This window comes from Mercenaria mercenaria, chromosome 13 (genome assembly GCF_021730395.1).
Source record: "Mercenaria mercenaria strain notata chromosome 13, MADL_Memer_1, whole genome shotgun sequence".
In the NCBI taxonomy this organism is placed as follows: Eukaryota; Metazoa; Mollusca; class Bivalvia; order Venerida; family Veneridae; genus Mercenaria; species Mercenaria mercenaria.
The window spans coordinates 25070715-25097511 of record NC_069373.1 but is presented as its reverse complement, the minus strand read 5'-3'; the positions used below and the strand labels follow the sequence as shown (position 1 = coordinate 25097511).

The 26797-nt window shown below is 36.3% G+C and overlaps 1 protein-coding gene across 3 annotated transcripts in view; it reads left to right on the top strand.

Moving 5' to 3' along the window:
• The window catches only part of LOC123529305 (fibulin-1-like), a 298235-nt gene extending 275092 nt beyond the window's left edge, over positions 1-23143 (top strand). For 2 of the 3 annotated variants that reach the window (XM_053521357.1, XM_053521360.1), the window contains 2 exons: positions 1199-1343; positions 2265-2872. In XM_053521357.1, coding sequence (XP_053377332.1) covers positions 1199-1343; positions 2265-2676 — 557 coding nt within the window. In that variant the 3' untranslated portion in view covers positions 2677-2872. Of the gene's footprint in view, positions 1-1198; positions 1344-2264; positions 2873-22212; positions 22467-22964 lie in introns of those variants that run through there. The other variant, XM_053521359.1, reaches the window with a different exon arrangement.
• Positions 23144-26797: the final 3654 nt, after the last annotated feature.

The following is a 26797-nucleotide window of genomic DNA, read 5'->3' as shown; positions in this document are numbered from 1 at the left end:
TTGATGACCCTTAGTGATTACATGGTTCCTTGACCTACTGACCTACATTCTTCTTTTTTAAGATGTTGCCATAAAATTTGGACCACTTGTACAGTTTTGAACACACATCAAGAAACTGACTTTCATTGACCTTGATTTTGACCTACTGACCTACTTTCTTCTTTTTAAAGTACAGCAATGAAATTTGGACCACTTGTACAGTTTTGCACAACATTTTTTGTGCATCTTTGTACATTTTCTTCCAGTACAATATACAAATGTAATGTATTATATTTTTAATACCCCTGTTCATCTGACAATAAGCTGCTGTCTGGGGGTATTCATCACCATTGGTGATACAGCATGTGACTGCCTGTCTGCAGGGTTCACTTAGTAGGTAGAGCATGTGACTGCCTGTCTGCAGGGTTCACTTAGTAGGTACAGCATGTGACTGCCTGTCTGCCGGGTTCACTTAGTAGGTACAGCATGTGACTGCCTGTCTGCAGGGTTCACTTAGTAGGTACAGCATGTGACTGCCTGTCTGCAGGGTTCACTTAGTAGGTAGAGCATGTGACTGCCTGTCTGCAGGGTTCACTTAGTAGGTAGAGCATGTGACTGCCTGTCTGCAGGGTTCACTTAGTAGGTAGAGCATGTGACTGCCTGTCTGCAGGGTTCACTTAGTAGGTAGAGCATGTGACTGCCTGTCTGCAGGGTTCACTTAGTAGGTAGAGCATGATACTAACTACCTGTTGAAAAGTTTAGTATAGTAGGTAGAGCATGTGACCACAGGATTAACTTAGTAGGAAAAGTATGTTAGTACCTGGCTAACTGGTGTTTACTTAGTAGATAGGGCATGTGACTATCTTTCAAGTGGTTGTAAGTTCAGCCAAAAGTGCAGAGGACAATATTTTTGAAGGAATTTGTCCATCACATCTGATTCAAGTGTAGGAGTTGTAAGTTACTTGCAGAGAATAATTTAGTATTGAAGCCATATTTAAATACCTTACTAGGATACTATCTAGTTTAAGCCTCCTTGTTACTTCATTTATCCACTTACAGATGGTAAGCTTGGAGTGTCAGACCACCTTTTTGTTGAATAAATTTGCTAGCAGCATGTGAGGAAATATTTTGGAAGAGAATGCTTTGATTTTGAGCATTAAAACTGTTACAGAAGAAAATGTTTTAATGTTCTATAATGAACAGTTTGAATGATTTACAGACATAGATGAATGTGAGGAAGGTGTCAGCCAATGTGGGAGTGGTCGTGATGTCATGTGCTTCAACACCAGGGGCAGTCACAGATGTCCTCAGGTCATGTGTCCCTCAGGATTTTCTAGATCAGCTCTAGGTCCTCGGAGAAATAGGTGAGAAGGGATGCTTCCAGACAATTAACCTCTATCACATATCCATATCCTCTGTCTAAGAAGAGGTGCTATGTTGTTTTACTCATGTTGGTTGGTAGACCTTTCGGTTTCTGATCAATAACTAGAGGACACCAAGGCCTGCTGTGGTTCAAACTTCATAGGATGAGTTTATGTGGTCAGTAGATGACCCCTTGTTTTGAGATCAAAAGGACAAAGGTCAAAGTCACATTGACCTAGAGACTGTCAATGACTGGAGAATGTTTTTGGCCTACACTCCATAGATTATGATGATTACTGCCTACTGTTGTTGGATGACCCTGATTATTTTCTGGTTAGTTGATCATGTTAAGCAAGGTAACAGCATATTGTAAACTGAAAATAACTCACCCAGTAGCATCCACAGGCTTCCATGGGGGTCATTTGTTCTTGTATGAGCTTACAAATTGCATGGCTTTTTTAAAATAATGTGAAGAATTTTAGTAATAAAAACCTGTAGCTCGGTAATAGCATTGCAAACAATATGAGTTACTGTTCAGATATTATTACCAGGTACCTTGCTTTTTTAAATTATGGAAATGAAAATCTTTAGAACTCTGCTGTAAATCTTTTACTCATAGTCTGATTTATAGTCTTGGATATCTACAAATTTCCATTCATTTAGATTTTCATAACTACCATAATGTCAGTAAATAACCTTTAATCCTTTAATTTTAACTTTTCTTATTATTCTGCACTAAATAAGAAACATTGTTTTAAAACTTCAGAAGGCATTTAACCTATGATTGGCACAATAATGTCACAATTTTCAACTGAATTGGACATTTGAATACAAGAAGATATGGTATAATTATGAAGATAAATTCATGCAATTGTTATGATTTCTAAGCAGATTCTAACATTTTCATTTCTTTTATTTTGTAGTGTGCGCTGTAAACGCCTGAGCTTCACCTGTCGCCAAGGAGACCTGGAATGTCTGAAAGCCCCACTTTCCCTCTCATACAACTTCCTGTCCTTCCCCACCAATGTCAAGATCCCCACAGACTTGTTTTCAATGTCTGGGCCATATGCTCTAAAGAAGGATTTTTACTGGTACCTTAACATTACAAATACATATTCACCACGGGGTGATGTGAAACCAGTCAGACGAAATGATTTTGATCTTAGAATTGGCAGAAATAATAACAGTGCTGTGGTAGCTTTACTCAATCGTATTGAAGGTCCACAGGATGTCGAGCTGATGTTAACAATGCAAATTACAGATACTGAGAGGGGATATACTGGCTATGCCATATCAAAAATTTACTTGTACGTTACTTCAGACAAAATTCAGTAAAACAGAACTTTCAAAGCCTTTACCTCAAAGTGCAGGGGTCTTACTGGCAGGAGTTTGCATTACTTCACAGACATCAGCTAGAATAACAATTTTGATATGCAAAAGCCATAAACTGTAATGAAAAGGTTATTCTGTAGCTGAAATTTATGTTAAATACACATGTTTTTCATGAAATAATAAACTTACATGAATATTGCTTTTGAATCAGATTTAAAGTGTTCACATATACAAGGGAATGTAAACTAGAAGATGCTTTTGTAGAAAAGCGCATGTCTCCCCTAGTGCATAGTAGTAACAGGCAAAAAGTAAATAGCGGACACGAGCGAAAGTCAAAGAGACACTGATGGCTGACTGCAATAGGGATCATCTACTTGGCATGTCTAATCTCCCATGAAGTTTCAACATTCTGGGCCTAGTGGTTCTCAAGTTACGGATTGGAAACGATTTTCCATGTTCTGGCCCCTGTGACCTTGACCTCGACCTTTGATTGAATGACCCCAGAATCAATAGGGGTTATCTACTCTGCATGTCCAATCATCCTATGAAGTTTCAACATTCTGGGTCAAGTGGTTCTCAAGTTATTGATGGGTAAGTGTTTTCCATGTTCAGGCCCCTGTGACCTTAACCTTTGCTTAAGTGACCCCCAAAAACAATAAAGGTCATCTACTTTGTAAATCCTATCATTCTATGAAGTTTGAATGTTTTGGGTCAAATGGTCCTCAATTTATTTATTTGAAACCATTTTTAGCTCGACTTTACGAAGAAAAAGTAGAGCTATTGCACTCGCCCCGGCGTCGGCGTCACCGTTGGTTAAAGTTTTTGATAAAGTCAAATATCTCTGTTACTATCAAAGCTATTGACTTGAAACTTAAAATAGATATTTACTATCAAAGTCTTCACCAGGGGAAACAATCCCCATAACTCTGTTTGAATTTTGACAGAGTTATGCCCCTTTTAACTTAGAATATTTGGTTAAAGTTTTTGATAAAGTCAAATATCTCTGTTACTATTAAAGCTATTGACTTGAAACTTAAAATACTTATTTACCATCAAAGTGTACACCAGGAGAAACAATCCCCATAACTCTGATTTGAATTTTGACAGAATTATACCCCTTTTTAACTTAGAATTTTTGGTTAAAATTTTTGATAAAGTCAAATATCTCTGTTACTATTAAAGCTTTTTACTTGAAACTCAGAATAGTTAGTAACTATCAAAGTCAATCTGACTAAAGTACATCTCCTATTACGCTACGCATAGGATCTGAGAACGACCTATTCATAGCCTCGTCCTGACGACCCTTTCGCTAGCCAATCAGAGCTTAACTTACAACATTTTGCAAATCTACCTTTAGCCTTGACTTTTGATGTTTACAATTCTTATGTCGTAATATGTCAGATAGCCGGTTAGCTCAGTCGGTAGGCCACTTGCTCTGTAAGCGAGGGGTCCCGGGTTCAAGCCCTGGAATGACTGCACGTTTTTCTTACTCTTCGACATTCGAACAAGTCGTCTGATTGGTTCAAATAAAAATAGATTTGTGAAAATAAAAATAGCAGTACTGGAAATCCAAAATATACGGAAGACGTTTGTGAATGGGTCGTTCTCAGATCTTCGTTTAGAAGATCAAGTACTTAAGTCAGATTGCTATCAAAGTCTACACCAGGAGACACAATTCCCATAACACTGATTTGAATTTTGACAGAGTTATGTCCCTTTTTATCTTGGATTTTTTTTACTGGCAAAGCTCTAATTCAGAGTCAAGCACTGAGGAAAGTTGAGCGCGCTATTGGACTCACCCGTTCGTCCGCATCCTGATTTGGTTAGGGTTTTTGTATGTAAGCTGGTATCTCAGTAACCACTTTTGGGAATGGATTAAAACTTCACACACTTATTCACTGTGATAAACTGACTTACATTGCACAGGTTCCATAACTCTATTTTGCTTTTTACAAAATTATGCCCCTTTTTCGACTTAGAAATTTTTGGTTAAGGTTTTGTATGTAAGCTGGTATCTCAGTACCCACTAATGGGAATGGATTGAAACTTTACACACATGTTCACTGTCATCATCTGACATGCACTAAGCAGGTCCCATAACTCTACTTTGCATTTTTAGCTCGACTATTCGAAGAATAGTCTAGCTATTCTACTCACCCTGGCGTCAGCGTCACACCTTGGTTAAGTTTTTGCATGCAAGTACATACAGCCATCAATTAAAGACATATAGCTTTGAAACTTATTTTTTCTTTTTCTAGATCAATTACCAACCTCTCTGGGTCAAGTCCCATAACTCTGACATGTATTTTGAGCAAATAATGCCCCCTTTTGGACTTACAAAAATTTTGGTTAAAGTTTTACATGCAAGTTACTATCTCCAAAACTAATGCAGATATTGATTTGAAACTTCACATGTGTCTTCGGGGTTATAAAACTAGTTGATAGCAGCAAGTCCCATAACTCTGACCTTCATTTTGGCCAAATTATGCCCCCTTTTGTACTTAGAAAATTCTGGTTAAAGTTTTGCGTGCAAGTACATACAGCTATTTCTAAAATGCATATAGATTTGAAACTTATTTTTTCTTTTTCTAGATCAATTACCAACCTCACTGGGTCAAGTCCCATAACTCTGACATGTATTTTGAGCAAATTATGCCCCCTTTTGGACTTAGAAAATTTTGGTTAAAGTTTTACGTGCAGGTTACTATCTCCAAAACTAACGCAGATATTGATTTGAAACTTCACATGTGTCTTCAGGGTTATAAAACTAGTTGATAGCAGCAAGTCCTATAACTCTGACCTTCATTTTGGCCAAATTATGCCCCCTTTTGGACTTAGCAAATTCTGGTTAAAGTTTTGCGTGCAAGTACATACAGCTATTACTAAAAGGCATATAGATTTGAAACTTATTTTTTCTTTTTCTAGATCAATTACCAACCTCACTGGGTCAAGTCTCATAACTGGCATGTATTTTGAGCAAATTATGCCCCCTTTTGGACTTAGAAAATTTTGGTTAAAGTTTTACATGCAAGTTACTATCTCCAAAACTAATGAAGATATTGATTTGAAACTTCACATGTGTCTTCGGGGTTATAAAACTAGTTGATAGCAGCGAGTCCCATAACTCTGACCTTCATTTTGGCCAAACTATGCCCCCTTTTGGACTTAGCAAATTCTGGTTAAAGTTTTGCGTGCAAGTACATACAGCTATTACTAAAAGGCATATAGATTTGAAACTTATTTTTTCTTTTTCTAGATCAATTACCAACCTCACTGGGTCAAGTCCCATAACTCTGGCATGTATTTTGGGCAAATTATGCCCCCTTTTGGTTAAAGTTTTACATGCGAGTGTCTATCTCCAAAACTAATGCAGATATTGAATTGAAACTTCACATGTGCCTTCGGGGTTATAAAACTAGTTGATAGCAGCAAGTCCCATAACTGATATGCATTTTGGTCAAATTATGCCCCCTTTTGAACTTAAAACTCTTTTGATATTTAACCTTTTTGGGTAATATTTTCCTGCTTCTGGGACAATATTTCGAATAGTTGAGCTTGGCTGTCTTACGGACAGCTCTTGTTTGAAAATTATGCCCCTTTTTACACTTAGCAGTTTTTGGTTAAGTTTTTGTATGTAAGCTGGTACAGTAAAACACCGCTCGCTCGAGGTCGCAAGGGGATGAGCAAAATGCTCGAGTTATCCATGGTTTCGAGCGACCCAAACATTGACCAACATACGAAGAAAATTAAAGTTTGTTTTACGGTCATCGGGACCGTTTGTTGAGTAAACGGTGATGCGTAATAATAACATACTTGTGACATTTTCGAAAACAAACGTATTACAAACGTTATCTATTGATAGACGTTTCAATATGTAATTTGTAAATGGCACATGCGAAGAAACAACTAAGATTTTTTTTTAATTTTTATTCATCAACAAGTGCATATCATAATTATCGTCTCAATTTTATGAAACGGCTATATTATTTCCTTCATTTGCATGCAAACAACTGCTGATTAAATTACTAAGATCTCGATCCCGCAGAAAAGATGCTTTAAGTTATCAGTAATTGATCGATATTTGATCAATAAAACTTTTCTTTAAGCTTTTATCAATAGTTAATCTCATCATAATATCAAATATACCGACAAACAAACATTTAAGATAGTCTGGGAATAGACTACGCAATTCTCACGGTGTGTGAAAATGTTTAATTAACCGATACATTCTGACCGCCGAAGGTGTGAAAAATTTTGACACCTTTGCTCGAGTTAGCCAGAAGCAACAAAGAGTAAATTAATACACAGGGACTAGGTGTCATGCTCGAGCGATCGAGTTATCGATGCTCGACCCAGCCATGGTAATATCACATAGAAAATAGAAGGAAATCGGCCGGGACCACATGAATTGCTCGAGCGAGCCCGGGTGCTCGAGTCATCGATGCTCGAGCGAGCGGTGTTTCACTGTATCTCAGTATCCACTAACAAGAATGGATTGAAACTTCACACACTTGTTCACTGTCATGAGCTGACATGCACTGTGCAGGTTCCATAACTTTGCTTTGCATTTTTTTTCAAAATTATGCCCCTTTTTCGACTGTTCAAAGTTTGTTACAGCCATTTCATAAATAATTAACATACAAGTATATAGTACAATGGTGTGATAAATTGTCCGCTAATCCCTATTATTGTCTAAACAAAATGTGTAAAAATACCAGGTTTGTTGAGAAGATAATGTTGGGATGATATGGGTCTTCCCCTCGGGCAACACGCGCTCTGCTTGTTTGACACATACGAAGTGCATCAAGGAGATGCTCTCCGTTAAAAACTGCCAGCTGCATGTAAATCTAACCTTAAGCAGTATATTGTACATGAATTATTCATAATGCATTGAAATGTGAAATGAACTGAAATTCATTCAATAAACATCGATGTACAGGCGGCTAGTACTGATTGCTGAACTTGACCGTATTTTGGACATTTTTTCGAATATGTCTGTATGTTATGGAAGGATATTTACGCGTATTCATGATTTCGCGATGCACCCGATTCGCGAAAAATAGCAAAAATTATAACACTGTGAATAATACCGGATTTACAGTACTTAATAGTTTTGACAGACTCGAGCTATTGTGCAATATCTTCATCCACCATCGGAGTCATTAAAAACTCCAGTGACAGCTCCAGTTTCCTGAGATGTGCCCAGTTTCACTATCCATATAGTTGAGCGCGCTGTCTCCTGTGACAGCTGTTGTTTTAGTCCCCTACTGGTGGAACACTGGCGAGGATTATAGGAATGTCCTCCGTGCATCTGTCTGTCCATCTATCCGTCCGCAAATCTGGATCCTGCAATTCCTAAAAAAGCTAGGTTCATAAAACTTGGTATGTGAATAGACGGAAATATGTAGATTATGCAGGTACATGACATGCTTGTAGGTCATACGTCAAGGTCACTATTGAAAATCAAGTAAAAATTGTTTCTGCTCAATAACTTTTATATGCATTGATGGCTTATCTTAGTGCTACACTCAAGCGTTCCCAATGATGAGACAATGTTTCAAAACATGAATTATGCTTGTCAGTTAAAGGCCAAGGTCACTGTTTCAGGTCAAGTAAAAATTTGTTTCTACATAGCTTTTAAAGGCATGGAAGCATTTTCTTATTACTACACAGAAATGTGCCCATGATTAGACTATGTGTCGCACATATGACTCGTGGTTGTTGGTCAAAGGTCAAGGTCATTTTATCCTCGGATGATTTTTAACTTGACTATATGAAGTATTATGTAGAACTATCATACTCGACCCAGCATCGGTATCTTCCACATCCACACCATGGTAAGTTTTGATGCACTCTCTCATTATGTCTCACCCCCACTGGGGGAGACATATTGTTTTTGCTCTGTCCGTTTGTCCATCCGTCCTTTTATCTGTCCATCCGTCACACTTCATTTCCGATCAATAACTGGAGAACCATTTGACCTAGAACCTTCAAACTTCATAGGATGGCAGGGCTTTTGGAGTAGAAGACCCCTATAGTTTTTGGGGTCACTCCATCAAAGGTCAAGGTCACAGGGGCCTGAACATGGAAAACCATTTCCGATCAGTAACTTGAGAACCACTTGACCCAGAATATTGAAACTTCATAGGATGATTGGACATGCAGAGTAGATGACTCCTATTGATTTTGGGGTCACTCTATTAAAGGTTATGGTCACAGGGGCTTTAACATGGAAAACTATTTCCAATCAATAACTTGAGAACCACTTGACCAAGAATGTTGAAACTTCATAGGATGATTGGACATGCATAATAGATGACCCCTATTTATTTTGGGTCACTCTATGTTAAAGGTCAAGGTCACAGGGGCCTGAACATGGAAAACCATTTCCAGCCAGTAACTTGAGAACTACTTGACCCAAAATGTAGAAACTTCATAGGATGATTGGACATACAGAGTAGATGACAGCTATTGATTTTGGGGTCACTCTATTAAAGGTCAAGGTCACAGGGGCCTGAAAATGGAAATCCATTTTCGGTCAATAACTTGAGAGCCATTTTGACCTAGAACCTTCAAACTTTTTAGGGTGGTAGGACTTACAGAGTACATGACCCCTGATGTTTTTGGGCTCACTATATGAAAGGTCAAGGTCACAGGGGCCATCTGTCTGTCACACTTCATTTTCGATCAATAATTGGAGAACCATTTGACCTACAGCCTTCAAACTTCATAGGGTGATAGGGCTTAAAGAGAAGATGATCCCTACTATTTTTGTGGTTACTAGCTCAAAGGTCAAGGTCACAGGGGCCAGAACCACTTGACCCAGAATATTGAAACTTCATAGGATGATTTAATTTGTAATGTACCCATATTGCTTATTTTGGTCACTTGATTAAAAGTCAAGGTCACAGGGACCAGAAGATGGAAAAGGGTTTCCAATCAATAACTTGAGAATCATTTGACCCAAAACCTTCAAACTTCATTGGACGATAGGATTTAAAGAGTAGATAACCTTATTGTTTTTGGGGTCACTTGAGCTAAGGTCAAGGTCACAGGGGCCTGAACATAGAAAACTCTTTCCAATCAATAACTTGAGAACCACTTGACCCAGAATGTTGAAACTTAGTTGGATGATTGGACATGCAGAGTAGATGACCCCTACTGATTTTTGGGTCACTCGATCAAAGATCAAGGTCACAGGGGCCTGAACATGGAAAACTGTTTCCAATTCATAACTTGAGAAGCACTAGGCACACAGAGTGTTGAAACTTAGTGGGATGATTGGACATGCCAAGTAGATGATCCCTATTGCAGCCAACCATCAGTGTCTTTTGACTCGCTCCTGATCCCTATTGACTTCTTGCCTACATGACTATGCAGTTGGGGAGACATGCGCTTTTTTTTACAAAAGCATCTTCTGGTTATCTCTGTAATTACTTGATGGATTTGCTTTGAATTGAAAATAGTTATTCCTCCATATCATATGGCACAAGAGTCGTAATTCTCACACCAATATTTCATGAATTATCTCCCCTTTTTACTTAGAATTTCAGGTTAATGTTTTGGTGCACCTTCACTTTTTCTCAGTTATTACTTAATGGATTTGATTCAAACTTATCATAGTTGTTCCACATCATCAACCACACAAGGTCCATAACTCTGGCACCAATTTTTCATGAATTATGCCCTCTTTTTACTTAGAATTTTTGGTGAATTTTGATGCATTTTCACTATATCTCTGTTATTTCAGAAGAGACTTGATTCAAACTTAAAATATTTGTTCCACATCAGCACAAACATCATTTGACACAAGGGAAATAACTCTGGCACCAATATTTTATGAATTATCCCCATTCTTACTTAAAATTTCAGGCATCTTCACACCATTTCACTGCTATTACCAGATGGATTGGATACAAAAATAGTTGTACCACATCATCATCTACATTATATGACACAAGAGTCATAACTCTTGCACTAATATTTTATGAATTATGCCCCCTTTTTACCTAGAATTCTGGTTAATTTTGGTGCACTGTCACTTTATCTTGGTGATTAAAACTTAAAACAGTTCTACATCATCACCCTTACTGAAGCAATCCTCTGTGGCGTACATGCTGCGTATTTGCTGTGTATATGCCGCGAACACAGTAGTACGCCAGAGGAGTACATTTTACATACACCGCATGCCGCGTACATGCCGCATACTATTTCGACGAGTACACAGCATGTACGCAGGCGGTCACTAGTACACTTCAAGTACGCAGCACAGACTCTGAAAATTTAAGGAGTACACTGCATGTACGCAGGAGGGACTTGTACTAGAAAATAGTACACTGCATGTACACCGCAGATACTTCGAAATTTATAACACTTATATTTAGTTGCATTAAAGTTGTTTCCCCTTGATGCAGTTACGCCATTTTCTTCAGATGTTTACCAAATTACATGCTACAAAAATTGATTTATTTCATTGAAAAGTGGATGAAGAATAGCATACTAATTTATTTGATAACATCAGTCTACATTATTTTGGTAAGGGTAAATACTTATTGATGCATGTCACTTATCTTTTTTCTGTTTTTTTCTGTCCAAATGATCAGCATTTGCATAAGAAAGTTGGTGGGGTAAGGAATTTACATTATCACAGCAGTTTCGCCACAAGAGTACACAGCATGAATGCAGCAGGAGTACACAGCATGTACGCCGCAGGACTCGGGCCAGGAGTACACAGAATGTACGCCGCAGGAGTACACAGCATGAATGCCGCAGGAGTACACAGCATGTACGCCGCAGGGGTAGTACACCGCAGGCTCATTTGCATGTGAAAAGTGTATGTGCCGCGTACATGCTGTGTACTATGCATACTAAATTCCTCCAGCGTACATCCTGTGTACTATGTAGTCCACAACATGTACACAGCAAGTAGTACGCGACAGAGCTCATTTGCATGTCAAAAGTGTACTACAAACGTACTATCGGTGTATGTGCGGTGTATATCCTGCGTACTATTTAAAGCCCTTGATTTCAGTACACATCATGTACGCATCATATACGCTGTATGTACACAGCAAGAGTACGCAGCAGGCCTTTTTCTTCTGTAAGGGCAGTCTTATCATATGACACAAGGTCCATAACTCTGGTGCACCTATTTCATGAATAATGGCCCCTTTTTACTAGAATTTCAATTTAATTTAGATGCTTTTTAACCATATCTCTATTTGTATTGAATGGATTTGAATCAAACTTAAAATGGTTGTTTGCATCATTACTCGCATCCAATGATACAAGGTCCATAATGCTGGCACCAATATATTATGAGTTATGCCCCCTTTTTACTTACAAGATCAGGATCAAGTTGTGATGCACTTTTGCTCTATCTCAGTTATTACTAAATAGATTTGATTCAAACTTAAAAATGCTGTTTCTCATTATAAGCCACATGATAATGACACATGGTGCATTACTTTTGCAGGAACTTTCCATAAATTATGTCCCTTTTATACATATTTGATGTTTTGACACATTTTATCTCTATCTCTGTTGTAATTAGATATATTTGACACAGGCTTAAACTATTGTCCAATATCCACATTGTAGTCATTGAACATGCCAGTAACAGCTTTAGCTTACACAGATGTGCTGTATTCCCCTATCCAACTTTGAAATAGTTGAGCACGCTGTCTCCTGTGACAGCTCTTGTCAACCGAGTTATTGCCCTTTGATTACAGTAAACCTCGCTTATAAGAAACAGCTTGGGACCTCTAAAAATTGTTCCTTATAACCGAGGTTCCTTATATCCGTATAGCGAACTAGTTCCTTCTAACCGAGGTTTGTATAATGAACACAATTTGTATAGTGAACACTATTTGACTGACGTTTGAAAAGGGCTATGTGTTCACACTCCAGGCCGACCATGAATCTTTGTGAGAAAGTTGCGAGTCTAGTAGAAGTACCGGTCCTTTCCTGGAGAGATGGTTGGTAAACTGTCTGCATGTATATGACTGAAACATGGTGTTAAACCTAAACTAAGCCAGAATGTATGTCGGTAAGAATGGCCGTAATTTGTGTTTATTTGTTGTCGGTTATTTCTATCTTCTTTTGTAGAGAGCGCTACGTTATAACTATAAGATATGTTGCAGTTTCTCCCCTTACCTTCCTTGAGAATAGGCATCAATACTAATAGAAAACAAATGTTCAAATTTTTATTTTGCACACATTGTCATGTACATGTACAAGTGACTCAAATCTACATAAGGAGAAACCGTCATTAATATAGCAAAATCAGACCAATACATACGAATTATGTAAATCTTACCTATATATTTTTCCTTTTGTCCATTTTAGCACCTGCTATAATGTTTACAATTGAAATTTTGGTACACTAGACTGTTTGCCATTATTAATCACACATATTTAGCACATTTATTTAGGATAGTATGAGACAATAATGACCAATATCAATATCCCAAGGTTTGGAGACTGTTACTGATTTTCGTTCAGCATTGTGTCACAGGAAATTTCTAATACATGTAGCATTGAACAAAATCTTGAGTAATTGTAAGTCTACTATTGTCTAGTATTTGGTAAATGTTAATGACGATATAATATAATTTTATTTTCTTTTTATCGTATCCGTGAATTAACAAACTAAAGATTATAGTTCTAAATGAAATAATTTGTGTTTATCATATGCATGAAAGCGCATGTAAGTGCCAACGTTACTCCGACGTCACCAGCAATTCTAATTGTTCCGGTTTTCAATTATTTTTATTCTTTATGACTGTTCGCTATAACCGAGGGGTTTTCCATTGAATTTCGTACCTTGGGACTGGAAAAAGTGTTCCTTATAACCAAGTGTTCCTTATAACCGAGTTCCCTATAACCGAGGATTTTTACATTGAATAAAGAAGGAATTAGATTGGGGAATTGAAAGCTGTTCCTTATAACCGAGTGTTCCTTATATCCAGCATTAGTCTACTAAAGCACCATTAATTTTCTTATCCACAGTTTTCCTCAGCAACCTCATGTGGAATTAGGAAGCTTTACTCCAAATAAGAGATACACATAATTATTTTCTTCATTTTTTGGTGCAATAATATTTCACTGAGATTGCCCTTTTAATATTCAGCCTTAATATGCTATAGTGCCATCCTTGTCTGGCATATTTCTCAGCAACCTTTGGATGCAATTCAGCAAAAATTCATAAAAATCTTCACTCCCAAGAAGAGATGCGCGCACATCTTTTTTTTCATATTCCAGTCTGATGATTTTTCACTCAGTATAACATGCCAGTGACTGCTCTAGCTTCCTCAGATGTGCAGTATTTCACTATCCAGCACCGAAATAGTTGAGCACGCTGTCTCCTGTGACAGCTCTTGTTCACTGAATTATTGCCCTTTGATTATTCAACATTAGTATACAGTAGCACCATTTTTATGTCCAGTATGCCTCAGCAACCACTTGCTGCAATTCAGTGAAACTTCATAGGAATCTTCACTCCTAAAAGGGGATTGCTCGTTTTGTCTTCATGTTATGATTGGATAATTTTTCACTGAGTTATTCCCCTTTGATTATTCATCATTAGTATACAATAGTGCAACCCTTCTCGAGAGTATTTCTCAGCAACCATAACTGGAATTCACAGGAAGCTTCACTCTTAAGAGGAGATGGACATATTATCTTTATGTTCCACTCCAATGATCTTTCTCTGAGTTATTGCCCTATGATTATTCAACATCAGTAAACTTTAGGGGTGTAACGATACATCGAACTATCGATGCATTGCGATACTAAGTGTCCCGATAGCATGCATCGATAGAAAAGTCACGATCCAATAACAATCGCCGATAGTTCCTTCAACAATCGATAGTTTCGATAGTTTTGAAATTTTAGTAAATACAGAAATAATTTATAATTTATGAACCAAGAAACAGAGCCAGCTTTCATTTGCGCCTCGGAATATGTTTACGTCTCCATTACAATAATTACCCTCACGGAATTTAACTACCATAAAGGACTGAGAAGTCTGGGAGATAATTAATAAATTTAGTTTCTTAGAAACTGTGATTAAATATATTTAAATAACCTGTTAATCTTAGATGAGAAAATGTACTATGGACATTGAGAAAGAAGGCTACTTGTCTTATACAGAAAACTGTTCGGTAGGGCCCTTCTTTTAGTGCTGGTACACCTTAATCCGATCCGTTAATTTTCGTCTTTTTCGATGCTTTGGGTTATTAAACATTCGCAACAAAATGGCCGATTCGTTTGAGTATACCTTGCATAGGTTTATTGTTTTACTTATTGTTCCAAAGCCAAGGAAGGCAAGAAATATTTAATGTTAGAATTATTTCTGTCCATTTCATTTATACAAACATCTCAATGTGTGTTAACAGCAATTATAAACAGTGCCGTCTCTTACACTGTGTAACAATGCCAGTTGGTAGCTTTACTGTATAAATGGTATCAAGTCAGCTCGTCCCCTAGTCAACTCGTCCCCCAGTCAACTCGTCCCCGATTTGGTCATTTCGTCCCCCAAAATTGGTCATTTCGTCCCCCTCATGATAAAATTTGGTCAACTCGTCCCCATTTTGGTCAACTCGTCCCCCTTTTGGTAATTTTGTCCCCCTTAATATTTTATGCATTTTTGCTTTTTTATAATATTTTTGACTTTGAAAACTTGTATTTAGAATTATCGTGAGTTTTGAAGGAGTTATATTGGAAATAGTTAACCTTAAATAATTAGGTTAACCGTTTGATAAAATAATAAAAGAAATATACTGAAAATATAAGAAAATTAACTGAAACTTGAATTAAAAAAAAATAAATACAATGCCCTTAGTATTAAAAATATAATATAATAGAAAATCTAATTAACTTTTTAAAAATCATAGTAAGAAAAGAGAGAGCAATAAATCCTTACCCCTGGTCATAATAAAAGAAAGTTTTAATTAGAAATACAATAAAGAATAAATAAACAACTAATATCTGTCACATATGTTTTACTAAAAATAACCAACATGCTTTATATTCATTTTTGTCATTAAAATAAAAAAAAGATACTTCAAAAGTAGGCAGACAGTGGTTTCTAAAAAAGTAGAATGAGCATATCCCTGCATACGAAAGGTGTTAAAGGTAATTAATCACATTAAAAGTCGTTGTTTGGGAGGTGTTAATGGTATTTAATTGCATGAGAAGTTGTTGATCGACGGAATGAAATGTGTCAAAATTTTCCCCTAGTAGAATTAAATGTGTTAATAGTTGATTGGGGTGAGGAAATAATTTGTTACAAAAAAGTTTAATAAAAAGTTTAATCTTATTCAAATGTTTGAAAATAAGCAGCATCAAATACGGACATTTAAACAATACTCATCCAGCAGACTTACTAAAACAAAGAAAAAACAAACAGAAAAACAACAACAGAAAATCCTCCTTGTTAAACCGATCATTTTTAAAGCAAAAAGTTCTTAAAACAAACGAAAACTTATGTATATTTTTAGCACAAAATATACTTATTTGAAAGAAACAACCGAATTAATTTATCATACTTTGGTTTTTTCACTCAAAAATACGTTTTAAAAAGGGGGCCGAAAAAGGGGGGACGAAATGACCAATTTGAAATCGCCGAGGGGGACGAAATGACCAAATCGGGGACGAGTTGACTGGGGGACGAGTTGACTAGGGGACGAGTTGACTGTAAATCGTATAAATTATGATGGCCGATAACTATTGCAATAGTATCGCAATAGTAACCTGCAATAGAATAGTATCGCAATAGTTTTTAAGCAATATCAATAGTATTGCAATAGTCAAAATTGGCCTCAATAGTCACCCCTAGTAAACTTTGTTTGACGTATTTCTCAGAAACCCCAGGTTGATATGATGTGAAACTTCATAGGCAGCTTCACTCACAAGAAGAGATGCACATCTTGTGCTTGTGATTTTTTTAAACAACAATATGCTGGAGTTCTAACAAACTTCTTCAGAAGCTTTACTTCTTAATCTTAATTATGTGCCCAGTCAATGAATTCTCCTTTTGTGATTTTAAGGTGCAATAGTCATACTTTGTGGAGCATCCTTTGGGTTTATCAATATTTTCTTGTCATTTTATGTTCCGTCAATGGCTGATTGTCAGAATGTAAAGTCAGAAAATCAGTATAATCCAAATCTTTATGATTGTTTGAAGTTAACCTAGAGAAGGGAGGAAATAGAGTACTAAATTTTATCAAATCTGTGTGATCTAACAGATGTTACAGTAAATCAAGTACTAAATTTTATAAAATCTGTGTGGTCTACCAGATTTTACAGGAAATCAAGAACTAAATTTTATAAAATCTGTGTGACTACCAGATGTTAAGTAAATCAAGTACTAAATTGTATAAAATCTGTGATCTACCAGATGTTACAGTAAATCAAGTACTTAATTTAATAAGATCTGTGTGATCTACCAGATGTTACAGAAAATCAAGTACTTAATTTTATAAAATCTGTGTGATCTACCAGATGTTACAGTAAATCAAGTGCTAAATTTAATAAAATCTGTGTGATCTACCAGATGTTACAGTAAATCAAGTACTAAATTTTATAAAATCTGTGTGATCTACCAGATGAAACAGTAAATCAAGTACTTAATTATGTCTCCCAACACACAGTGGTGTGGGAGACATATTGATTTACTCCAGTCTGTGTGTGTGTGTGTCTGTCACAAAGCTTGTCCGCACTCTAAGTAGAATATTTCTCATCCGATTTTCACCAAACTTGAACAAAATGTGTTTGACCATAAGACCTCGGCCAAGCTCGATAACTAGCCAAATCGGTCAAGGCGTCTTGGAGTTATGGCCCTTGAATTACCAAAAATCGGTCTTTTTACTCTTGTCTGCACTCTAATTCGAATATTTCTCATCCAATCTTCACCAAACTTAAACAAAATGTGTTTGACCATGAGACCTCGGCCAAGTTTGATAACTAGCCAAATCCGTCCAGACATTTTGGAGTAACGGCCCTTGAATTATCGAAAAATTGGCCTTTTTACTCATGTCCGCACTCTTAATCAAACATTTCTCATCCGATCTTCACCAAACTTGAACAAAACGTGTTTGACCATGAGAACTCAGCCAAGTTTGATAACTAGCCAAATCGGTCCAGGCATTTCGGAGTTACGGCCCTTGAATTATCGAAAAATTGGCCTTTTTACTCTTGTCCGCACTCTAAGTCGAACATTTCTCATCCGATCTTCACCAAACTTGAACAAAATGTGTTTGACCATTAGACCTTGGCCAAGTTCGATAACTAGCCAAATCGGTCCAGGCATTTTAGAGTTACAGCCCTTGAATTACCGAAAAAATCTGTCTGTTTACTCTTGTCCGCTCTCTAAGTCAAACATTTCTCATCCGATCTTCACCAAACTTGAACAAAATGTGTTTGGTCATAAGACCTTACCCAAGTTCGATAACTAGCCAAATCGGCCCAGGCACTTTTGATTTATGGCCCTTGAATTACTGATTGGATCCACTCATCCAGACCATCTAATTGGATCCACTCGTCTAAAACATCTAGAGAAACTAACATTTTTCATAGGGGCAGTTGTGGGAGACATGCGCTTTTCTCAAAAGCATCTCTAGTTTGATAAAATCTGTGTGATCTACCAGATGAAACTGTAAATCAGTTACTTAATTCGATAAAATCTGTGTGATCTACCAGATGTTACAGGAAATCAAGTTTTTGATTTTATAAACTCTGTTGATTTACCAGATGTAACAGGAAATCAAGTACTAAATTTAATCAAATCTGTGTGGTCTACCAGATCTTACAGTAAATCAAGTACTTAATTTAATAAAATCTGTGTGATCTACCAGATGTTACAGGAAATCAAGAACTAAATTTTATAAAATCTGTGTGATCTACCAGATGAAACAGTAAATCAAGTACTTAATTTAATAAAATCTGCATGATCTACCAGATGTTACAGGAAATCAAGAACTAAATTTTATAAAATCTGTGATCTACCAGATGTTACAGTAAATCAAGTTCTAAATTTTATCAAATCTGCGTGATCTACCAGATGTTACAGTAACTCAAGTACTTAATTTTATAAAATCTGTGTGATCTACCAAATGTTACAGTAAATCAAGTACTAAATTTTATAAAATCTGTGTGATCTACCAAATGTTACAGTAAATCAAGTCCTAAATTTTATAAAATCTGTGTGATCTACCAGATGTTACAGTAAATCAAGTGCTAAATTTTATAAAATCTGTGTGATCTACCAAATGTTACAGTAAATCAAGTACTAAATTTTATAACATCTGTGTGATCTACCAAATGTTACAGTAAATCAAGTACTAAATTTCATAAAATCTGTGTGATCTACCAAATGTTACAGTAAATCAAGTACTAAATTTCATAAAATCTGTGTGATCTACCAAATGTTACAGTAAATCAAGTACTAAATTTTATAAAATCTGTGTGATCTACCAGATGAAACAGTAAATCAAGTACTTAATTTGATAAAATCTGTGTGATCTACCAGATGTTACAGGAAATCAAGTTTTTAATTTTATAAAATATGTTGATTTACCAGATGTAACAGGAAATCAAGTACTAAATTTAATTAAATCTGTGTGGTCTACCAGATTTTACAGTAAATCAAGTACTAAATTTCATAAAATCTGTGTGGTCTACCAGATGTTACAGGAAATCAAGTACAGTCGAACTTCGATGGCTCGAACTCGAGGGTCCCGTGGAAATTAGTTTGAGTTTTCCATTGTTCGAGCCATCCAAATGGCGGCCATTTTGAATTGGGAATTCGAGGGCATGATGTGTTACAAACCTTACATCGTAATAAATTGTCATATTGTACCTAAATGTACATATGATACGATGATAAATAAAAAACGAATGCTGAAATATGCTTTATTATTTATTTTCAAACATGACATAGATACGGAAAAAAATCACAGATAAAACACTAATATAATTATAAGAATTTGGTGAAGTCAGCATCAAATAGAAAGACATGAATAGCAAACCTTTATGAATCATAGTCCATTACAAATATTATCAAATATATTGCCTTCCAGTAGCTGACTTAACTATCCCCCCGTTTTCGGGTCCTTTACTAAGTTGTTCAGCCATGCTTAAGCAGTATGAAAGTTGACATCGGATCTCCCGTTTTTATGCAAAACAAATTAAGACAGACATTGCTCAATTATTTCAAATAATTTTATTCTTATAAATCAAAGCCCATGAAGGCATTGCAGTGAACCAAAATCACTTTGTTTAATTTGTATGTCGTATACCGATGCTTATTACATAAGCGTGTGAGAATTCTTAAGGGTGTTTCTCTTGTTGCTCTGTCTTCTGCAAAGGCATTGAGTGCATACATTTTTGGTTCTTGAGGTTTGCTTTTTATATATTTATACACAAGCATTTTTGTGTTTACATGCCATGCCTTTTTGTTTCCATTACGTGTGTTAGAGATTCACCTGGAGGGGATTACTTTTATTTACACTGTCCCATGTTTTTGGAACATGGTGGGGTTAAGAGTGAGATTGGGTGCGCACCATAAACCGGTTTAAGCTCCCCAGTGGTGTTTTTGCCACTGGCCTTTCCAAGGCAGTGCCATACTGTGTTCCTTTGTTTGTTCGTTTTGTCCTCGTGTGTTGGCTTTGTGTGTGTGTGTGTTTGTGGTGTGCACGTCTGTGTGCTGTGGGTTACGTTTTGGGGAGGCTGCGTTTTTGGTACATGGCATTCCCTGTTTGATATTTGTCTTTGTTTTTTACACACGCGCCGGTTAAAGGGGAAGCTTGGCGAATGTCAGGCAGAGGTGTGAAAAACTTTGTAAACAGAAGCCATTCTGGTGACAAATTGCCTGTTCGACTGAATAGGTGTAATTATCACTGTAATTAAGCCGAGGGGACCACCAAATGAGTTCGAGAGTTCGAATTTTCAAAGTTCGAGTGATCCGAGGTAGAACTATATAGAATAAAGAAGGAATAAATTTGGGACCGGGCGAAGAGTTCCAGTGATCCCGGATGTTCGAAAGATCCGAGTTAGAGCCATTGAAGTTCAGCTGTACTTAATTTCATAAAATCTGTGTGATCTACCAGATGTTACAGGAAATCAAGTTTTTAATTTTATTTTATAAAATCTGTTGATTTACCAGATGTTACAGGAAATCATTCCGTACGAAAAGTCCAGATGGAGTCCATCTGGAAAAGGCACGTCATTAAGCAGGAATTGAGCAGGAATTGCAATATTCCGTGTGAAATTGACCCGGACACGGATTTTTTTCTGGAGTCCGTACAGAGATTTTCATTTTTCCGTGCGGATAAATTCAGTTTTCCATGCGAACTCAGCAACCCACACGTCATTTTGGCAGACACGGACTTTTTCGACTTAATCAAATTTTGTAGACGGATTTTGGCACTTAGTAATTTTTACAACACAGACACAAGGGTAGACAGAGTGGCCTTCCGAAAGTAAACGTAAGGCTCTAGAGCAAAAAAGATAAAACACAGAATAAACTGCTTGCAAAGCTCTAGATAAAACCAAAACGCGTAAAACAATTCAACAACTCAACAGCAAAAAACTGACAAAGTCAGCGAGCCACATGTAGACTTACCTACGACAAGTGTATTCAAGCCGAATACATGTATCTGCGATGGGGTCGCTAAAATGACTATGAAAAGTGCACACAGTCAGCGCTTTTTTATATGATAGTGGTCATGTGACAGGTCATTTTCTTGACCTTTAAAGAGCGACAATTTCATGGGTCACTGAAGTGATATGCTTGTATATGAAGTGCCGTAGGCCATCGAAAATAATGTTGATATAGCATAGTCTAAGTTAATGTACTAGCTTTTCTTCACTAATACAGCATCAGCTAATCCAGTGTGCCAGCTGTTTCATTCCAGAATACAGCATCAGCTAATCCAGTGTGCCAGCTGTTTCATTCCAGAATACAGCACCATCTAATTTACTGGATGTGCCTACTGAATAACTGTATTCCTTTGTATTTCCATGATGGTAATTATACATGATCTGCATGGCAAAAATGAGAACGATATACCCCTCTACAGGGTAATATTCTGAAAAAAGATTGACAATAAATTTGTAGATGAAGTTGTGAAAACATTAACCACCTGCATCATGCAATATATCTGTATTATACCAGTATTACAAGAATGATTTTCACGAAGATCATGTTGGAGAAAAAAGTAGGTCACTAAGTCGTGGTGGTGTCTTTAACATCATTAGTAATTGCTTTCAGTAATGATGTTTGAAATATCAAGAAATCAAATTTTTTATTGAATCATCTGGTTTTGTTTCTGTAGAACATTTTGTAACTCGCTAATGTTTAAAATGTCAGATGAAGCAGGTTTCAATCCTTCCAATAGGACTGCTTGTTTCCAAAACGCAGACTCAAGAGTAACTCAATTGTTTCCAACCTTTCATGACATTAGGGATGAATTAGATATGTATCGACTTAACTTTAATTCAGTCATAAAAACTGCAGTATTATTTTCATATTGACAGTGATGTCCAAGTGGAATCTGACTCTGTTCTATGCAAGAAATTCTGTTCTCCATATGACATCAACTGCCACCACAACGAGACAACATCCGTCTCATTCCAGTTTTTCTCATTACCCACAATCCCTAAAATTGAGCGTCCAGCAGTTCTGCTCAACATTACAGCACAGGGTTTTATACTTGTACCTCAGATGTTTCTTCATATCATTAGCGGAAATGAAGAACAGTTGTTTGATACGCAAGTCGCTGGGAATACAGGTATTCCATTTTTATAAATACATTTAAAACTCAGGACAAATTAAACATATTTTAACACTGGACAAATTAGGCATTTTTTCATTAAACTATTCTCCTTTTTTTAGCAAAAAAGCTATCACACCCCATCTCCTTAAAAATATGTGCACATAAGAATATACATGTGTATAGGAATACTGTTGCTATTGATATCAGCTAAAATTAATTTTTAATGAAACCAAAACATATTTTGTGGTGAGGGAGGTTTGTTAACTTCTTATTTTTATGTATTCACCATGTTAGCACTGCAAATAAAAAAAGATATGTTTACATGAAAACTTGTTACACATACGCACCTGTTTAACTTCACAAGGTTTAATAGCTTAGACCAGTGCCTAGCTCATAGCAAATTTTTGGTATATTGGAAACCATATTTTCCTTAAAAGGTTTTCGTTGTAAAAACAGCATTATACACAACAAGTTAAGTTTTAGTATTGCTTTTTTGCTTTTTTTGTTTTTCAGCCACGTTTCGCCTTGTGAAGCCACTTATTGGACCAAATGACATTCGTGTTATGCTTAGACTAGAAAACCGAAGTTATATTGGCAACAAGCTGTTATCTGCACATAATGCACATTTAAGACTTTTTGTGTCTAGATACGTATTTTGAGTTTCATTGTAGTAAAAGTAATTCAGAATAACAGTTTTATTTCTTTTTTTTTTTAAAAAACAAATTCACAGGATATTAACTTAACCTAACCATACAGAGCTGAAAATTGATGCGTCACCATACCATGGTGGCATATTTCTGCCACGAGATAGCTAGGTAGCTATCACAATAATATTGTAAATTTTCCGAGAAATTTGTGCTTTTTTTTTTTTCTGAAAATATTTTAGCACAAAATTTGCGTTAGTGCTTGAAACTGCCACGAGATACTTGACAGCTATTCCGATAAAATTCTGAAGTTGTGCAATTTTCTGAAAACATTATCACATTAAATTTTTTTTTTTCTAGATATGCTTTCAATTTCCAGGAATATAGGCTATTCGAAAAAAAATGTTTCAGGAAAGTTTGAAATATCAAGATAATTGCTGACAGTATCGAGATAGCCATCTAGCTAATAAATGGCAGGTGTGGGCACTTTCGCAAAAATATCGAGATACTAATGTAAATTATCGTAATAACAGTTCCAGGAAACTTTCGACTATTGAGATAATCTTTTCAGAAAACTGCATTTTATCAAGTGATTGCTACCTAGCTATCTCGTGACAAAAATATGCCACCTTAGGTAACTTCTAAAAGTATCAAGACTGCTATCTAGCTATAAAATGGCAGCTATGGGCACTTACACAAAAAGGTATCGAGATAATTATTTAAATCATTGCAATAATATTTCCAGGAAACCTTCGACTATTGAGATAATCTTTTCAGAAAACTTCACTTTATCAAGATAATGTTTTGAAGTATCGCCATAGCTACCTAGCTATCTTGTGGCAGAAATATGCCACCATATTTTGCTGAAATGTTTTCAGAAGAATGCACATATTTCTACTATCTCATGGCAGAAATATGCCACCATAGTTATTACATATAAATAACAAGAGCTGTCACAGGAGACAGCACACTGGACTATTTCGATGCTAGATAGTGAAACTGGACACAATATTATGAGGAAGCTGGAGCTGTCACAGATGTGTTCAATGACTCCAATGTGGATGACCATATTGGGCAATAGCAAGAGTCTTTGTCAAAAGTATTAAGTAATAAGTGAGATAAAGATATCAAAACATTACATAAGTATAAAAGGGACCTGGTGAAAAAGCATCAAAATTAAACTGAAATTCTAAGCAAAAAGGGGCATAATTCATGAAATATTGGTGTAAAAGTGATGGCCCTTGAGATAAATGATGTGGGTGATGATGTGGTACAACTTGTTTCAAGTTTGAATCAAATCCTCTCTGTAATAACTGAGATAGAGTGAAAGTGCACCAAAACTTCAACCTAAAATTCTAGGTAAAAAGTGGAAGATAATTCATGAAATACTGCTGCAAAAGTTGTGGCCCTTGTGTCATATGATATGAGTGATGATGTGGTACAACTCTTTTAAGTTTGAATCAAATCCTCTCTGTAACTAGAGCTATCACTGAAGGTGATGAATGTACCCCCCACACACACTGACACAGTACATTGCAATTTGACACACACAACATTGCTTAATTATGTGGACTGTATAAACATAGACTTTATGTATATAGTATAGTAACAAAAAACAAAGTTCCCTAACTCTGCAGAATATTTTTCTGAAAGAACCTCATATGCACTGTGCACAAGTAAGATTGGTACTGATCACTTGTGTGAAGTTTCATAAAATTGTGTGCAATGGTTTGGGAGATCAGGCGCACACAAGATTGCATATGCAGACTACTTTGTATATAGCATAGTAACAAAAACAAAGTCCCATAACTCTGCAGAATATTTATCTAAAAGAACATAACATGCACCTTGCACAACTAGGGTTGGTACTGATCACTTGTGTGAAGTTTCATTAAATTGTGTGCAAGTGTTCGGGAGATTAGGCGCGCACAAGCTTGCACATGCAGACTGTATGTACTATGTGTACAGGAGAAGAATAGTTTGCCAGTTTGCAGTCATTTACATGTCAATCACTTCAAAGTTAACACCTGTTTGTCCTCCGTGACCTCGGTACATGTCTTTGAAGCTTACCGAAATGTCATCGAGACTTGTGCGTTTACATTTCGCTACGGCCTGAGTTTATCGATAAGCATGTTTCGATAACTCGAAAAGGCCTAGTAAATAAAATGTTTGTTTGTTTGCCGCTTTTTTTTTTTCAGTTCATTAAATATTTTTGTCTTGTGTCATCCTGTTGACTTTGTAGTCTTGTTACTGCTTTAAAATTCATAAAGGTGCCTTCAATCGGCATAAGTTTTACATGACGTCTGTTTTCTCAGTACTAGTCTACTTACAGTTTCTGAAACAATAGATGTAACAGAATCGTGTCATCGATTTATTTTACTGTGTCATGCTCTAATGTATTAGTATATTGAGTTTGTTGGTTTAGCGTCGCACATTCAAGCTATATGTCATCACCAGTAGGCACCTGGGTAGAACCATCGACCTTCCGGAAGCAAGCTGGAAGGCTTCCTAACATGAAAAATGCAACGCGCCGGATGAGGCTCGAATCTACATTGGTCAATGGCAAGTGATTCGAAGTCGGGGACCTAAACACACTTGGCCACGGAGGTCTCATGCATTTGAGTTTGACAATGCGCACTCGCATACTGCAATTGTGCATATGTTATGTATAGGAAAGCATTTTATTGGTAACATTCGTCTAATGAAAGAATGCTATGAAATAAGAACTAACTTCTTCTGATCATTTCATTACATCCAGCAATAGGAAAAAACAACTTAATTTTAATTAATCTAAATCATGTGTGTCATTTTGTGCTGTCTTGAAAGGACGACGTTAGTGGTCTTGTTTGATGATATCAGGAACATAAATGGATACATCATTCTTGAAAATATACAGCAGAGAAATCAAGAAAAAAAGCACTTTTAGAAATATCGACAATTGTAATGTGTGAAAAATTACAACAGTCCGTTCAAAAATATGGAGTGGCGCATTCTACCATAAAAGAGGAAAGTATAATATGCTTTTTACATGTATTTGTTATCGGTTGTTAAGACATTGACAGTAAGGGCATCAGTGTTGGATTCTTGCAAGTGTCACTTATGTACCGAAACATGTTTTATGAGGACTGTGTTGGCTTAAATGTGATACATTGTCTGTAATTTTTACACATCACATGTTTACTTTGAAAAGACGTTACAAACATTTGATGTACATTAAAACTGTTGTATATGGGAATAAACCTATTAATCGAATCGTCCCGTTGCGAAAGCCAGTTTGCATCTCGAAGTGCTTTTTAGTTTGCTTAACATTTAATTAAGAATATTTTTATTTAGAGCTTATGTTGGGTAATTGATTGCAACAAGATCAGCGCAAAGAACACTGACTATTGTCAAAAATTCGATTTAATCAAACAAAAGACTATTTTCTAGACGGGATAATTCGTGTGCTTTTTCGGACAGTTTTTGCCTTACTCTTCAGGGCACTAGACAACTTTACAGGTACCCATACCCTCAGGAAGGGGGAATTTTTCAACATTTTAAGACGAAAAGGGGAAGTTTAAGCCATGTATATGTAACTACTTTTCACACTTATTAATACTGTTTTCAATCATTTCTAACTGATGTGACTATATTGCAACAGTAATCTTCCTAAGAGGCACTATATAATATTAAAAGAAAGAGTTGATATCTATTTGTGTCAAA